General features: G+C 37.8%; 1 protein-coding gene across 8 annotated transcripts in view; it reads right to left on the bottom strand.

The window, feature by feature from the left end:
- Window positions 1–9,462: 9,462 nt before the first annotated feature.
- The window catches only part of ZNF81 (zinc finger protein 81), a 102,896-nt gene continuing 93,518 nt past the window's right edge, over window positions 9,463–18,840 (bottom strand). For all 8 annotated transcript variants that reach the window (XM_055337455.1, XM_055337456.1, XM_055337452.1 and 5 more), the window contains one exon: window positions 9,463–14,138. In XM_055337455.1, the coding sequence (XP_055193430.1) occupies window positions 12,430–14,138 (1,709 nt within the window). In that variant the 3' untranslated portion in view covers window positions 9,463–12,429. The remainder of the gene's footprint in view (window positions 14,139–18,840) is intronic.

Below are 18,840 nucleotides of genomic sequence, written 5' to 3'. Positions count from 1 at the left end.
GACCCTGGGATTACGACCTGAGTGGAAGGCAGATGTTCAACCACTTAGCCACCCAGGTGCCCCAGGGGCAAATCTTTCTAGGAATCCCCCCTGCCAAAAAAAATAACAGAGGAATCCCAATTAATAAGTGTAGAAGCAATCAGAGAAACAGAAAATCACTATTAAAACAAGACAGGAGTATTGCTGAAGGGAAGATCGACTGATGAATGCTAAAATTACTGAGTAAAACTTTAAGGAGAAACAAGATATTTTCATAACTTCAAAATAATTCCTTGTGGTAGTTTTATTTATTTTTATTTTTTTAAGATCTTATTTATTTATGAGAGACACACAGAGAGAGGCAGAGACATAGGCAGAGGGAGAAGCAGGCTCCCCCCTCCCCAGGGAGCCCTACACAGGACTTGATCCTGGATTCTGGGATCATGCCCTGAGCTGAACTCACCGCTGAACTCACCACTGAACTCAACCGCTGAACCACCCAGGCGTCCCCTTTGTGGTGGTTTTTTTTTTTTTTTTTTATGATAGTCACAGAGAGAGAGAGAGAGAGAGGCAGAGACACAGGCAGAGGGAGAAGCAGGCTCCATGCACCGGGAGCCCGACGTGGTATTCGATCCCGGGTCTCCAGGATCGCGCCCTGGGCCAAAGGCAGGCGCCAAACCACTGCGCCACCCAGGGATCCCCTTTGTGGTGGTTTTATTTATTTTTTATTTTTTTTGAATTTGTGGTGGTTTTAATATATGACCATAAACTCGTTGATACCCCTCCATCCAGATGTGGAGCTTAATTCCCCTTCTCCTTTACTATTGAGGATTTTGATTCATTTCTAATGAAGAGTAGTATGGAAAGAGGAAAAATAGTAACTTTATGACAGAGAAACTTAGGAGATACCATTATAACAAAGCAACCAAGGTGAGTATAACCAGTAATAAATCATATTGATATCATCTGTCCCTGAAATAATGCAATAAGGGCACAGGATCTCTGTGATTTCATCCATCCCCCAAATCCATAATCTCATCTCATCTGTTTATGATAAAACGTCAAACACAAGATACATGACTACTCTTCAAAGGTGTCAAGCTCATGAAAGACAAAGAAAGACCAAGACCAAGAAAGTCACAGACTGGAGGAGACTAAGGAAACATGACATCTAAAGGAATGTGAGAGGTAGCTGGGTGGCTCAGTGGTTTAGTGTCTGCCTTTGGCTCGGATCCTGATCCCAGAGTTCTGCTGGGATCGAGTCCCGAATCAGGCTCCCAGACATAAAAGCCTGCTTCTCTTTCTCTCTCTCTGCTTCTCTTTCTCTGTGTCTCTCATGAATAAATAAAATCTTAAAAAAATAAAAAGAATGTGATATCCTAGACTAGATCCTGGAATAGAAAAAGCTTAGTAAAGGATTAACCTTGCCCAAAGAAAGGTTTGGCTATTTGCCCTGGCTCCTAGGAGGTACCTCTAAGCCTTTGGAGTGTCTTGCTTGATAAGAGAATCTGTTTACCTGAAGGCTTGAGCCATGCTGGACAATTTATACTAACTATATAATTTATGGTATGGGTTTTGGGCCGTGGTATCAACTTAGCCAGCCTCTGGAGGGCTAAAGACAATATATATCATGGGAAAAGACATACTTACTAAAAACTAATTGAAAGAAAAAAAATGGAGTGGAGAATATATATATATATATATATATATATATATATATATATATATATATATAAATTTATAATGAAATAAACCCTGTTTATGGATCTGAAAGCTCAATATTGTTAAAATGTCAATTATTTCCAAATAGATCTATAGATTCAATTCAATTCCAATCAAAACCCAAGCAGGCTTTTTTACAGTAACCAATAAACTGATTTTAAAATTCATACGGGGGCACCCCCAGTGCGGTTTAGCGCCGCCTGCAGCCCGGGGTCTGATCCTGGAGACCCAGGATCGAGTCCCGTGTCAGGCTCCCTGCATGGAGCCCGCTTCTTCCTCTGCCTGTGTCTCTGCCTCTCAGTCTCTCTCTCTCTCTGAATAAATAAATTAAAAAATACTTAAAAAAATAAAAAATAAAATTCATACGGAATTTCAAAAGACCTCGAATAGCCAAAACAACTGTGGACAAGAAGAGTAAAGTTGGAGGAGTTACACTATCTGATTTCAGACTTATTATGAAGCTACAGTACACAGTAATGCTATAGTGATACAGAAGCTACACAATACCAGGAGTGGTACTGGCATTAAGATAGACAAAGAGAAAAACAGAACTGAAGTACTGCCAAATGATCTTTTACAGAGATGAGAAGGAAATTCAATGGAGAAAGAATAATCTTTTTCAACAAATGGTTCTTGAACAACTGAACAGCCATATGCAAAACAAAATGAATTTAACTTAAATCTTTTCCTAAGTAAGACCATATAGAAAATTAAATCAAAATGGATGATAGAACTAAAAGAGTCATTATTATAAAATATCTAGATGAAAGCATAAGACAAAATCTTAGTGACCTTGAGTTCTATAAAAATTTCTTATCATTACTCAAAAGCATGAGCTATAAAAGAAAGTATAAATGAGGGATCCCTGGGTGGCGCAGCGGTTTAGCGCCTGACTTTAGCCCAGGGCGCGATCCTGGAGACCCGGGATCGAATCCCACGTCCGGCTCCCGGTGCATGGAGCCTGCTTCTCTCTCTGCCTATGTCTCTGCCTCTCTCTCTGTGTGTGACTATCATAAATAAAAAATAAAAAAAAAAAATTTAAAAAAAAAAAAAAAAAAAAAAAAAGAAAGTATAAATGAATTGGAATTATTAAAATTAAAAACTTTTGCTATTCTGTTATTCGAATGAAATGGCAAACCTGGAAGAAAATGTCTGCAAATTATATATCTAACAAAGGATTTATCTCTAGGATATAAAAAGGACTTTTCCAACTCAATAACAAGACAAACAGCCCAATTTAAAAGTGGGCAAAATATTTTAAGGGAAACATCAACCAAGATGATATATAGATGGCAGAAAAGCATAAGATTCTCAACAGCATTAGTTATTAGGAGAGTGTCCATTTAAAACCACAGTGAGATACCACTTCACTCCCACTAAAATAGATAAAATTCATAGGAATAATCATACCCAATGAGGGCAAAGATATGAAGCAAATGGAACACTTATATACTGCTGGTGGGAATATAAAATTGGTACACCACTTTGGAAAACAGTTTAGCAGTTTCTTAAAAAGTTAAATATACACTCACCATATGACCAAATCATTCATTCCTAGATATTTATACAAGATAAATGAAAGCTATGTCCACACAAAGACTTACATATAAATGTTCATATCAGTTTTATTTGTAATAGAAACAACACATTTTAATCAACACATGAATGGATAAACAAATTTGGCTATTATATATACAATGAAATACCACTTAGTAATAAAAGGAAATGAATATAGATACCTATAGCAACACAAATAAATCACAAAATAATTAGCTAAATGAAAGAAGACAAGAGTGCCTATTATATGATTCCATTTATACAAAATTGTAGAAATTGAAACTAATCTATGACTGAAAACAGATCAATGGTTGCCTGTGGATAGGGGAAGGGTGTAGGGAGGGATAGTTGGATGACAAGGGGCATAAAGAAACTTCTGGGGGTAATGACAATGTTTATTATTCTTTTGTAATGATGGTTTTAAAGGTGCATATATATGACACAACTCATCAAAATCTATTTACTGTGTGCTAATTATACCTCAATAAAGCTGGAAAATACATTTGAGGACAATGGGAGAAATTTGAAAATAGGTTGGCTAAGAAATATAGAATTAGGTTGATAATGATAATCCAGTTATATGGGAGAATGTCCTTATTTTTATGAAATGGATGCTCAAGTATTTATGAGTATAATGCTATGTCTATAAACTTACCATCAATTTTTTAGGAAAAATGTACATATACATTGTTGAATCAAGGTAAAACTTATATGTGTGTTCACTGTACTGTTCTCTTAGTATTTCTACATGATTAGGAATTTGTGTAATTAAAATTTGGGAAAAATAATATTGCTATATTGTTTTATTGCCCATCCTCCTCTTCAAAGAGAGAAACATTTACTTTATTGTACTAGAATGTAGGCAAATCTTTTCTGGGAATTTCTCCAGGGAAAAAAACATTCTCTATCTTTACTGCCCAGGGATATAAATAAATCTGAGCACACTGTCTGTTGATGTCCAGACAATAAGAAACATGAGAGATTCATGGAGAACTATCTTTGAACACAAGGCCAGAGACAATCACTCATAACTATAAAGAATAACGATATGAAATGAAAGTCGACAGGTATGAAATGGATGGAGATGACAAAGACATATTATATATGCAATAATTGATGCCCTTGAAGAAGAGAACTGGATCAGAAAAAAAATGCATCAGAAAAAAAGTTTATAAAACTTCACTGAAATGAAAAGCTTGAATCATGATTGCAACAGCTCATTGTAACTAAAATTAATTCACAAAAATCAAGACCAAGGCATATGTCTCTAAAGATCCTTAACTTCGAGCATAAAAAATTATACGGCAGAAAGGTACAAGAAAAAAAGAGAGATTAGTCTAAGACTTCTCAATGGCATCACTCAATTTTAAAAGATTTTCAGGAAAAGGAAGTAACTTATCAATCAGGGTTCAATCACGGAAGTGGATTCACTATAATTATTATGGAATAAGTAATTTTTATAGAAATTCGACCATGCACAATTGTGGGAGTAGCTAAGAAAGTAAAGGTATAGAAAGGGGAGATGGAAGATTAGAGAAGTCACTAATCCAGCCCTTTTGAAATGCTGGCATGGATAGGTAAATCCCAGCTTGCAGGCAAATCTGAGAAGCCAGGCACATCCAGCTGCTGAAGTGAGACTGTCAAGGGAGAGCTTATAGAGAAGTCTATGAAAAACTGTTGCCTTTGTGGGCCTCAGCCAAGCATCTGGTGGTTGGCCTGGGACCACTGTGGTCAACAGTGTTGGGAGATACAAAGAAGGGCTGAATACTGAATGAAAGCGAGTAAGTAAGGAAAAATTAAAACTTTCTGGGTACCTCTGCATCTGTCCTTCACTGTATGTAACATTAAACTTGTAGAGTAATGATTGCTCCTTCACTTTGAACTCTCAAATCTCATGCAATCTCTACTTCTGGCCAACTCTAACCTGGAGTCAAATAGAATTCTTGAAAATGCATTTCTTTGATATGTGCCCAGACAACAATAGAGTAATACAGCCCAAATGATCTAGTATTTTTCTATCGAAAAAGTTTTGAAGTGAAGTAACATTACTGAGTTCAGAAATTTCTTCAGATTTGCTCAGTTTTTTTTCTTTAGTTAAATTCACTTTGAAAATAATATTCATCAAAGTTAACAGTGACCTCCTTGCTACAAATTCCAAGAATCAGTTTTCCATCTTCATATGAATTGATCTCCAGTCTGGACAATTCTTCCACTGTGACATTGCTTCCATAGTGTTTCCAACACTATCTTCTTTGAGCCTCTAAGTTTTACCTCTCTGGCTGCTCCTTCCCATTATCCTCTATTGATGAATCCCTCTTAACCTGGTCCTCAAATGTTGGTAGCACAAACCTTGGTCCTAGGCCTGTGTTTCCAGTTACCGAATAAATTTTCTTTAGGTAACTAGATGAGACTAAGATACCACAGACGAGCTCTCAGGTCCTGCCATTTGATTAGAATAATGCATCTACTTGCCAAGGAATGCCTGAAGCTACCAGAAATTTGGAAGAGAGGCATGGAACAGTTCATTTCCTAGAGCTTTCAGAGGTAATCTGGCCCTGTAACACCGATTTCAGACTTCTGGCCTCCATAACTGAGACCAAGCAATTTCTATTGTTTTGAGCTAATATACTTCTCATGTCAAATCTGTGAGGTAGGTACTACTGCGAACATCCTTTACAGCTGAAGAAATTAGGACAAAAAGGTTAACTAAACTGCCTAAGGAAACATTGCCAGTAACTAGTAGAGCCAGGATTAAAACCTTAGCAGACTGGTTCCTGGGCCCATCTACCTAACCACTATGAAAACTACCTCTTCATATTTTTTTTAAATTTATTTATTTATGATAGTCACAGAGAGAGAGAGAGAGGCAGAGACACAGGCAGAGGGAGAAGCAGGCTCCATGCACCGGGAGCCCGATATGGGATTCGATCCCGGGTCTCCAGGATCGCGCCCTGAGCCAAAGGCAGGCGCCAAACCACTGCGCCACCCAGGGATCCTGCTCTTCATATTTTTAACAACATTGCTCCTTGTGACAAAAAAGTTTAAAAATAAAAAGGTGTGTATATAAATCTTAATAAGAAAAAGGTTGAATAAATTATTGTATATCCATCCCTATGAACTATCATGCAACAAAATTCTTGTTGAGTAATAAAGCAAGATGCAGATACAGTTGTAGGACATGATCCTGTATTTGAAAATCAAGGAAGAGGAACATCTGGGTGGCTCAGCGGTTGAGCATCTGCCTTCGGCCCAGGGTGTGATCCTGGAGTCCTGGGATCAAGTCCCACAACGGGGAGCCTGCCTCTCTTTCGCCCTATGTCTCTGCCTCTTTCTGTGTCTCTCACGAACAAATAAAATCTTTAAAAAAAGAAAATCAAGGAAGAAAACAATCCATATATAGCTTCTATCTGATTATAACATGGGAACATATATGTCTATATATATAATTAAGACCACAGATTAAAACATGAAAGTATTCATAGTAGTTGATTAGTACTGGTTATCTGTTGGAGATGAATAGTGGAGGAGGAAATTCAATAAATAATAAATATATTAGTTAGCTTTTTCTGGGTTACAAGTCACCCAAAATTTAGCATTTAAAACAATCAATACTTAATTCATGATTCTACGAGTTGTCTGGGATGGGTGGGATGGAAGGCAGAGCTCTTCTAGTCCAGGCCAGTGTATTACTAATCTATTACTATGTAACAAGTTGCCCTAAAATTTAGTAGCTTAAAACAACAAATATTTATTCTCTCACAGTTCCTGTGGGTCAGGAATTCAGGTGAGGTTCAGAAGGGTGTATCTGGTTGAAGGTCTTCATAAGGTTGCAGCCAAGCTGTCATTTAGGGCTATGGTCTCATACAAAGGCTAGACTGGGAGGATATGCAACCAAACTTATTCACTTGGGTCTCTCCATAGATCTGCCTCATGAGATGGCAACTGGCCTCCCCTAGGGTGAGGCATCTGAGAGAGTACCCAAAAGGGATGCCACAGTTTCTCTGTAACCTAACCTTGGAAGTGACATCTCATAAATTCGGCTTCATTCTATTTATTAGAACCAAATTCACCAAATCCAGCTCAAGCTTGAGAAGAGGGTTATACAAAGGTGTGGATACCAAGAAATGGGGATCATGCAGGGTCATCTCAGATGCTACTGACCACAATGGGCTTGAACAGGGTTGGATGGCTAGTATAGCTTCATTTGCATGTCTGGCAGATGAAAATCTGGTTGGTGTAGGGAACCTCAATTGGGATGGTTCATCTCTATTCCATCACTGCTCCATGAAGTCTGCCATTATCTAATAGCACAGCCCAGGCCTTTTCACACTTGTCCTTAGGATTCCAAAGAGGAGCAAAAGTGGGCAAACCTCAATGTGCAAGCACTTCTCAAACATCTGCTTGTATCATATTTGCTAATGTTCCATTGGCCAAAGAAATGGCCAAACCCAGTATTTTTTTTTTAGGATTTTATTTATTTACTTGAGGGAGACAAAGAGTGCGACAAGCAGGGGGCAGCAGAGGAAGAGGTGGAAGCAGACTCCCCACTGAGCAGGGAGCCCAATGTGGGGCTTGATCTCAAGACCCTGAGATCATTACCCAAGCTGAAGGCAGCCACTTAACAGAGCGGGGGCTAAAAAAAAGGGAGGAGGGAACAAAAAACAAAAAACAGAGCCACCCAGGTGCCCCTGGCCAAACCTAGTTTTAAGGTTTAGAGAAGTGGACTCTATCTCTTGATGGATGAAGTAGAAGAGTCACATTGAAAGGGGAGCATATATTCTGATGTTAGTGGTCTAAAGGAGACAATCTAGACTCCTGGCTTCTGCCCAGGATGTAGATATCTGGAAAGAGCATAGGTCCCATTCTTATAATCAAAAAAATGGGTAATCTACAAAATCATAATTTTTGAACTTATCAGAGAACTATGATCACAAGGCAACCAATTAGCTTGATACATAAAACAACTGCTTCAATCCTCAACAGGAAGTTGTCACTGGGTCACTTGTGGCAAAGCAAGAAGGAAGATGGGTCCACTATACCAGCATTAAGATTTCAGCATGAAGTTTAATGAAGTTCTAAAGGCTGAGTGTAAGATAGTACAAAAATAGAGAACACCTGAGAGCTGGAAACCTAAGAGTAGTTGGCCTTCACTTGCAGGCTCTTTTCTACATACCTCCACTGGATGCTTACAAGAAATAATAGGGGTAGAGAAAGAGACAGGAGAAAGCCTCTCTCAGTGATGTAGGCCTGCAAGGGGACAGCTGCAGATAAAGAAATGGCACAAAGCCCCAGTGGGACCCTACTGCCTTACAGAGCAAAAGCCTTAAGCCACTGGGGGAAGTGATGTAAACCCAGCTGCCTCCAGGACACAGGTACAGATCCATTGTGGCTAGAGAAAAGGGAAACGGAAAAAAAAAACTTCCATTCATGGGGGAAGGGCAGTTAATCATCCTGAGTTGAAACCATTAAAGACCTTATACCAATGGGGAGGAGCAAGATCACTGAAAAACCCCCACCCTGAAGACCTAGGGATATAAGGCCTGCCTAAAAGTGAGGTTGGCCCAGGACAACTCCTGACCCCCTACTCATCAGGTCACCAAGAACCAAGTAATAACAGCAGTCTACTACTAAGGGAGAGACAAGGGCATAGAGAGAGATCTTCCCTGAGTTGCAGGCACACAGGCCTAAAGGCCTAAAGGCAAGTGTGGTATAAGAATATTGAGAAAAATTATCTTGAAAACCATTGCCTGCTCTAAGCCCAAGGTAATACTTGAGAAATTTGATGTCTATGGTACAATGAAGATATCATAGCAGCAACAAAACCTAAACCCAGACCAAATTCTGACTAGATGAACTCACCCCCTTCCCGCTTAACGATTTATCAGAAGAGCCGTCATAACTATTTCCAGGAATAAATATTATTTACCTCAGTTTCTACTCTCCTACATACAACATCTGAAATTTGGCCAAAAATTATTAGATGCAAAACAGAAAGAAAAAACAGTCCAGGGATCCCTGGGTGGCGCAGCGGTTTGGCGCCTGCCTTTGGCCCAGGGCGCGATCCTGGAGACCCAGGATCGAATCCCACGTCGGGCTCCTGGTGCATGGAGCCTGCTTCTCCCTCTGCCTGTCTCTGCCTCTCTCTCTCTCTCTCTGTGACTATCATAAATTAAAAAAAAAAGAAAAAGAAAAAACAGTCCACTATAAAGAGACAGAATAATAAAAAAAAATCCAGACTCAGCTGACCCAGTTGTTAGTACTATCAAATAGGGAATTTAAATTAACAATGATTAATATGTTAGAGAGGATGGTGGGAAATGTGAACAACAGGTATGAACAGATGGCGAATTTCATCAGAAAAATGAAAACCTGAAGAGTCAAATGGAATACTAGAAATAAAGAAAACATAACTGAGATGAAGAATGCCTTTAATGGGTTCATCAGTAGACCTAACAGAAGTAGGGATTAAACAGATTGAACAGGGTAGGGGTCAACATCCATGAACCTGAAGATAGGTTAACAGAAATTATTCCAACTGAAACACAAAGCAAAATAAAGATTGAAAAGGGACACACATAGAGGGATGGTAGAAATTTGTAACATTTTTCTATCTAACACAACCTATTTTCTGGTCATTAATTATTTATATTACCACACCATGCAAAAATATGTTCACCCTCATTCCAAGACTTCCAAACTTCTCATCCCAAATTGGCATCAGGCTCAAATCCAGGACCTCGAGTCTGAACCTGCATCAAGGTTCAGATGTGGCTGAAGCAGCTTGGGTGCAATTTCTCAGTTTCTTGATCCAGAGACCTGTGAGCTAAATGACAAGTTATATGACTATCACCACCCCCCCACATACACACTCAACACACACACACACACACACACACACACACACACACACACACACACTGGTGACATAAGGATTGAACTGTAGTAGATACCCTCATTTAAAAGAAGGGAAGAATAAGAGGCACATGTTAATCACTGTTCCATAACAATTCTGAAATCCCACAGAGCTAATGTTGTCAGATTTCCCCTGCCCACTCCAGGGGCAGATGTTTCTGGATTGGGTCACAGTTCTATCTGGGAACAGCTTCCCAGTCTATTTTAAGATATTGTTCTTGGGTCTTCTCTTTGAGACATCTGTCTTTTCCCATAAGAAACGGCAGCTGAGTAACTTTCTCTGCTTGCTTCATGTTCATAGAAGTTAGAGAAGGTAGTCCAAGGCTGCTTTTCATTTTGGACTGTTTCAATTCCTTTAAGTCCAACTTGGAGGTAGTAAAACTCTATTAGAAACTTTATAGGTGTTTGTGAATCTCATTTGTATTTACTCCATGCCCCAAATGCCACATTAACAATTCTTTTTTAGACAGGCCCCTCTCTACATCAGCAATGTATCAGGGTGCTGGACAGACAGTGTCATGAAGTTTTTAGAAACCATTTGGTTTAGCTGAGAGAGTCTCCCAAACACCAACTTAAATATTTCACACATTTTAACAAAGGGTCTTAGAGCCGCATCCATGATTTGATCTCTAACCTGAGACCATTTTTCACCTTGAGAATATTCTGATGAATGGAGAGACTGGAGGTGTGAGGAATAGTTATTTTCCAACCCAGCAAGTCCTGGCTTTTTTGTATTTCTTTTTAATTCTCTGCTTGTAAATGGTACAGTTATTTCTGTAGTTCATCTCTCCTTTGGTACCTTGCCATATGTGGCTTTTTAGAAGCAAACTGGTATTTCCAACATTCTGTTGGAGATATCCTTAGCCAGATCCACAAGTTCATTTGGTATATTCTCTATCTTCTCACAGAGCATGGTGACTGTTTTGCTATTCTTTCCTTAGTAAATAACATGAGCTGCCATCTTTTCCAGCCTTTTTAACAGTTTTCCTCATTATTTCCAGTCTCCATCTGCCACCCAGGCCCAAAGCTAATGCCACATGTCTTATGTTTTGGTATAATACCCCCCTACACACACACACAAGTATACACTTTTAGGTATTACTTAGCATTTTCTGTGCAACAAACTACCCAAAACAGTAGCTTAAAACAATTATCATTTTATTTAAGTCATGATTCTCCAGGTTGGCTGGGGTAACTGGTATGGCTCTTTTGGTGTGGGCCAGTTTGGTTGGGGCTGGAGGTTGAGGACGGTCTCACTCTCATGTCTGGAAGTTGATCTAAGAGGCCTCATCTGTGCTGGCTTATCTCTTTTACATGTGGTTTCTCATCCTCCAGCAGAGCACTCTTGAGTTTCTTCACATGAAGATCTCAGAAAGAGCAGCAAGGGAAGACAAGCCTCAAGACACACTTCTCTCCAGCTTCTTGAATCTCTTTGCTAATGTACATTGGCCAAAGCAAATCACATGGCCAAGCTCAGGGTCAAGGAAAAGAGAGAGCTCTACCTCTTAATAAAAGAAAAAAAAGTAACATTTCAAAGGGGTATGCATAAAAGGTTGGGAGAGGTCTGTGGCTCTTTTGCATTGTACCACAATGAAAAAAAGATAAACAATGTTGTGGAAACCAGTATGAATAATAGGATTAGAGTTATGTATTAAAGTAAGATTGTATTTGTAGATGTGTGTGTATATATGAAACCATAATGGCTTTAAAACTGTGGAAAGACATTTGACAGACACAATTATATTAAATTCAAAACAAGAATTTCAATTCAATTATCCCTCCTGTGGTGCAATGTCTTCTGCCACAAACACCCTACAGAACTGAGAGTTGGTCTACACATCAAATACATTCTTCTGTTCTTTCATTTTGTTGCCACTTCAAATCGCTTAATATAACACAGTACACAGGACTGTCATTTATATACTTTTGCTCACTCCATTTATAAAGAATTTGATAACAATTTGCTTTATAATACTTTCTACAGGAAAGGTTTTCCTAATGCATCAAACTGACAGCATTTTTTCCAGTAGGAGTTCTATTATCTTTTGTGAGGCATGTAAATATGAAAAGTCCCTTTTATTCTGTGCATTTTGAGAGGATCTCTTTTGAATAATTTTTCTCATGTCAGGTGAGAGAGCTGATGAATGCTTTTTATCATGCAGTGTATTCATATAGGATCTGTCTTGGATGGATTTTATAATATACACTAAGACCTGACTTCTGGGATAAGGCTTTCTCATTTTTAAGAAACGGGTACTTTCATGCATGGATATTGCGATGCATACTCAGAACTGATTTCTGAGTGAAGCCCTTTCCACAGTCACTGCATTTATAGGGTTTATCTCCAGTATGAATTGTCTGGTGTTTATTGAAATTTGACCTGTCAGTGAATGCCTTCCCACATTCTGCACACATGTATGGTTTCTCTCCTGTGTGAATTCGCTGATGTACTTTGAGATGTGGTTTCTTGGAGAAAGATTTCTCACACTCAGGACATTTATAAGGCTTCTCTGTAGTATGAATTCTCTGATGTGTAATTAACTCTGACTTCTGGATGAAGGCCCTCCCACAATCACCACAAACATAGGGTTTCTCTCCAGTATGAATTGTTTGGTGTTTATTGAAATTTGACCTGTCAGTGAAGGCCTTTCCACATTCAGCACATATGTAAGACTTTTCTCCAGTATGAGATTTCTGGTGAGTATTGAGATTTGACCTGTTGGTAAAGGCCTTCCCACATTCAGTGCATATATAGGGTTTTTCTCCTGTGTGAATTCGCTTATGCATCTGGAGTTGTGACTTAGAAGGGAAAGATTTCCCACAGTCACTGCATTCATAAGGCTTCTCTCCAGTATGAATTCTTTGATGGGCAATCAAGTGTGCTTTTTGGATGAAGGCCTGCCCACATTCAGTACATATGTAAGATCTCTCTCCTGTATGAATTCTCTGATGCATCCTGAGCGTTGATTTTTGGGTAAAGGCTTTCCCACACTCACCACATTTGTGGTGTCTCTCTCCAGTGTGAATTTTCTGATGTACATTGAGGGCTGAGTTCAGGGAGAAGCCTTTCCCACATTCACTGCATTCATAGAGTTTTTCTCCAGTGTGAGTTGTCTGATGTCTAAGTAGAGAGGACACCTGGAAAAATGATTTTCCACATTCATTGCATTTATAGGGTTTTTCTCTAGTATGAGTTTTCTTATGCATGATTAATTCTGAATTCTGGATGAAAGCCTTCCCACATTCAGGACATATATATAGTTTTTCATCTCTATGAACTCTCAGATATATACTGAGTAGTGGCTTCTGTGTAAACACATTTACACATTTGCTAAGTTCATGAGGTTTTTCCATAGTATGGATTCTCTGAGGTGCAAAGAGGTGTGACTTCTGAGTGAAGATCTTCCCAAAATCAGTACACATATCTGCCTTCTCCCCAACAGGAAATTTCAGATTGTGACTGAATGCTTGTTTGAGACTGAGGACTTTTCCACACTGATCACTTTCACAGAATTGTACTCCTGTACAAGTATTTTCATGGTTAGTATAAGAAGAGCCCTGTGTGAAAACGTGACCATGCCCCATATTTGTATCAAAGTTCTTTGTTGCATTGTTTTTACTAGGAATATGTAAGTCTAAATTATGCCTAAAACTCTTTCCAAATGAGTCACATTTCTGGGGTCTTTTCTGTGAAGGAATACGATTTGGGCTTGGATGAATAAATTTTCCATGGTCTTTATATTCAAAATCCCACTCTGTATTCAATACTTTCTTATTGATGAAAGCAGAATGACTCAGAGGTTTGCTCTGTTTTTCCTGATATCTTTCTATCTGTTCAGAATCTTGCCACAGTTCTTCTAAAATGGAATACAATGAACCGTCTCTTGTATCTTCACCCTCTTTTTCATTATGAAATGAAGCTTTTCCAGAAATTCTTTTTTGTGGGGTCTTAATCCCAAACCTCCCATCTAAAAAGAGAAAGAAAAAGTAAAATTGACACAAAGAATAGATAACAGAGGATTAAAAGGTAAACAAGCTATTCAAAATTGAATACAGGGAAACTGGTAAATATGATGATGATGACCACAGTGATGACAAGAAAAACACATATAGCACATACAGTGTGCCAAGTTCCTGCATAACATTTATGATGTTCCAGGTATTACTCTAAGAAATACACACACACACACACTCAATCCTTTCAAAGACCCTTTGAGGTATTTTCTATTATTAATCCACCTATTGTAGATAAGGAAAGTGAAGCTCAGAATAATTATTTATATAATTTGCCCTAAAACATAGTTATTAAGTGTTGAAGGCTGGAGTTCAACATAAGCAATCTAGTTCTATTTTGGCTGGAGGCTTGGATATAACATAGACTGAAGATTAAAAAGACAAAGGTTTTCAGGGAAAATGTCTGTGGAGAGAGTAGGTTTGGAGGGGATGATTCAGAGTCTAAGTTCTCATTAGCTTTTGATTCTAAATCCTCATTAATCTTGTTCCTTTTTACTTGTTAGCAGCAATACCAAGTTAATGCGATCAAACAACCAATTTAATTTGCTAACAGAGTAGATTCTAAAAGTTCTCATTACAAAGAAAAAACACTTTTTCTTTTTTTGGTATCTTTATGAGATGGACTATAACTAAGCTTCTCCTTTTTTAAAAGATTTTATTCATTTATTCACGAGAGACACACAGAGAGAAGCAGAGACATAGGCAGAAGGAGAAGCAGGCTCCCCATGGGGAGCCTGATGTGGGACTTGATCCCATTACCTGGGATTACGCCCTGAGCCAAAGGCAGAGGCTCAACAGCTTAGCCACCCAGGTGTCCCTGTAACTAAGCTTCTTGTAATCATTTCACAATGTATTTAAGTTAAGCCACTATGAGTACACCTTAAACGTATACAGTGATATATGTCAATTATATCTCAATAAAACCAAGAAAAAACTAATTTATTCATGCCTATAGGAAAAATACTGTAGTCATAGCCATCCTGACCTATACAAACAATAAATAGCTATTTATACTCCAACTCTCCATCTAGGTATAATTGTTTTCTTGGACCTGAAAATATTTATATCTAATAAAGTAGCATGAAATCAGAGAAAAAACAAGCTATCCGTGGTAGACTAAAAGCTGTTCCACCATCCTTTTGTATTAACAGAGTAGTAGCCAGGCATATGGCTGCCTAGTCATATAACATCTCTCAGCCTCCTCTGAAAACTGGTATGGCCACGTGACAATGTTATCATCAACAGAACGTGAGAGAAAATGATGGGTGCCATTTTCAAGCCAGAGCATGGAGACAGCAGGCATGTTTTCTCTACACCCTCTTCTACCTTCTTGCTGGATTTGGCAGTAACACAGATACAAATATGCAGATGCCACACACACACACACACACAAAAAAAACCCCAAGAGATGGTGGGGTTATGTTAATGGAAGGAACCCAGAATCTGGAATAAACATGAGCAATGAAGTGTTCCAAAGGCCTGTGATATTAGAAACTTTATATAAGAGAGAAGTAAAATTCTTTAGCATCTAAGTCACCATCTTATAATCTCTTTATTACTGCAAATAAGTTTTAATTAATATACTATTTTCATCCAGAGTGGGGATCACAGATATTTCCATTACCAGCATAATGCATGAGGTGTATTAGATTCTCGATAATTTTAAAGTGGAGAAATTACACATTATTTCATTAGCAAGAGATGTGAAATAGTGAGAATGTTCTGAGTCATCAAATCCAGTTTTCCCCTGTTGGTCACTTTGATATTGTATTCTAGATACATATCCCATCCAAAATCTCATCCTCTTATTTTTAAGTTGCATTTTTATTCTCATGCACTTGGCTTTAATTTATTCTGTAGATATTAAGAACTGGATTCCTAGGCATGGCTTCAAAAGTGGTTCTGCTTTTCACTTTAACTTATAAATATATAGAGAAAGTATAACTTATGGATAATTAAGTTAACTTCTAAACCCCTCATGTATCAGACAATGTTTAGATCACCAGTACCAATTTTCATCGTAAAAAATCTGCTCCTGCGGGGGGGGGGGGGCGGAGCGCCCTGCAGGGGGGGAGCCAAAAAAAAATCTGCTCCTGCAATAATAAGCTCCTCTACACCTTTCCTGAGCCCACAGATTCAATGAACAGTATATAAATGGAGAGTCAACAGTCTAGATAACAGCTGTGTGTGCAAGCTTGCATTCTATTTACCACTCCAAAAGTCCCGTTTATTCTTAAATCAAAAGACACATTCATGCCCTCTTCCTCCATTTAGCCTGCTTAGCATTTTCTTTTGTGCCTTTTTTGTGCCCCTTAAAAGGTATTCATGCTTCATTAAGCATTTTTGAGTCTTTTACTTTGAAAATTAATCTGATCATATTGCTACTGAGACTTTTTTCCCCTAAATTTCAAAAGCAGACACCTTCTGTGCTATTCATTTTGCCAATCATTTTAATAGATTTCTGTTATAATAGAAACACAATACACAAGCAGTAAACTTTTAATATTTGATATCATTATTTTTACTTTCCAATTATAATCTATGTCCTATTGAAACCTCTCAGTCAAGTTTTTAAAAACACTCTGAAATATAGCAAAAAACTCTTAAGATCTTATCCCCCACAAACTCAATTAGTTAATAGTGCTAAGTATTTCCTTCATGCTTAGTGTTCAAATAATGAAAATAAGATAGACGCTCTTGTTTTCAGGGACTTTCAAAATTACTAGGGGCAGAAGCATCTGAGAGATAGAGGAAGAGAAATGGAGAAGAGCAATGAATTTGCCATTCCATGGGATAGATGATAACTTTAAATGAAACAAAAAGTGTCTATTACTTTAGGCAGAACACAAGATAAAGATCCTAGATGCAGAGATAAACTTCATATATGGTAGGCATTAAAGGCAAGGTGAAAATCTGAGGAAAGCATGAATTAAGAAACTGTACAGATACAACTTTATTTATTTTTATTATTTTTTAAAGATTTTATTTATTTTTTCATAAGAGACACACAGAGAGAGGCAGAGACACAGGCAGAGGGAGAAGTAGGCTCCCTGTGGGGAGCCCGATTCAGGACTTGATCCCAGGACCCCAGGATCACAAACAGATACAACTTTAAATGGAAATACATGGCCACACTGGTCATGTGTTATATAATACAGAGTAATTGTAAGTTTACTTTATTAAGCTGATGCCAAAGATAATGGCAATGTTTTAGGTAATGAAATATAGCAGGAGGATTTAAGATGAACTAGATACAAGAATAGAATCTGCAAATCTCATTAGGAACAGAATAATCCAAGCATAAGAAAATATACATCTGTTTTTGGGTGGTGCTAATAGGAATTAAGATGAGAGTACATCTGAATAGTATTCTTTTAAAAAATAGGAATTGCAGAGTAATTAGAGAAGATAACTAAGAGGGAAGAAACAAGAAAACAGCAGAATCTGACAGAATTTAGAACATGAGGGTTCCTGATTTGGGTAATGATGATGCCAATTTTTCACATACTAGTAAGGATGAATAAAGTAGAATATTCTATGGGAATTGTCTAATATGCAGGTAAATGTCATACTAGAACCCACTTATAATATACCAACTAGTGGTGTCAATATAGAAGTCATCAGAATACAAATAAAAAGCTTAAGTGTTCAGAATGGAAGACTCCTTTGAGTTAATTACTATAGGAACAAATACCCAGAAGATAGTAAACAGCATCCATAACCAGGGGGATCTCAATGGGGGTAAAGCCTCCATGGAAAAGGAAATGACCAAATTAGGTGCAAATCAAGAAGAAAAAAATGATATAGTTAGAAAAGACAAAATAATCGGAACAAGCAATTCGCAGAAGGGGAAACCCAAATGGATAACCAATATTAGAAAGAACAAGAAACAATACTACTTCACATTCATTAGATTGGCCACAAAATAAGAAATCTGGATAATTCCAAGTGTTGCCATAGATGTTATGAAATGGGCATATTTGTGTACTTCATGTATATCCCAATGATCGAGTAGTACCATTTCTATATAAATATCCCCAAGGAAAAATCTCATAGGCTTGTAAGATGTGTATAAAAAATTCTTTGTTTTGTTTTTTTTTAAATTGAGGTATAATTTCTACATAGTAAAATGCAGATCTTAACTGTAGAGACCAATGAGTTTTTTATTTTATTTTTTATTTATTTTTAATTTTTAATAAATTAATTTTTATTGGTGTTCAATTTACCAACATACAGAATAACACCCAGTGCTCATCCCGTCAAGTGTCCCCCTCAGTGCCTGTCACCCATTTACCCCACCTCCCCCTCCCCTTCCACCAAATGAGTTTTTTAATATGTATATACCCATGTAACCTCTACCTAAATGAAAATCTAAAACATTTTAATTGTCCCACAAAGTTCCTTGTAGCTTTTCCCAGTCAATAACTGACTCTCAGAGATAATTACCACTCTGATCATAGGCCACTAATCATTTATCACCATAGATTAGTTTTGCTTGTCCTTGAACTTCACGTAAGTTGAAATTCATCTGTATACCTGGCTTTTCCGTTCAATACACTTTTCTGAGATTCATCCAAGTTCTTGTGTCTGTCAGTAGCTCTTTCTTTTTCATTGCCATGTATTATCATATTATAAGAAAATAGCACAATATTAACC

The sequence above is a fragment of the Nyctereutes procyonoides genome, unplaced genomic scaffold (genome assembly GCF_905146905.1).
Source record: "Nyctereutes procyonoides isolate TBG_1078 unplaced genomic scaffold, NYPRO_anot_genome, whole genome shotgun sequence".
Taxonomy (NCBI): domain Eukaryota; kingdom Metazoa; phylum Chordata; class Mammalia; order Carnivora; family Canidae; genus Nyctereutes; species Nyctereutes procyonoides.
This window is presented reverse-complemented; position numbering and strand designations above follow the sequence as displayed.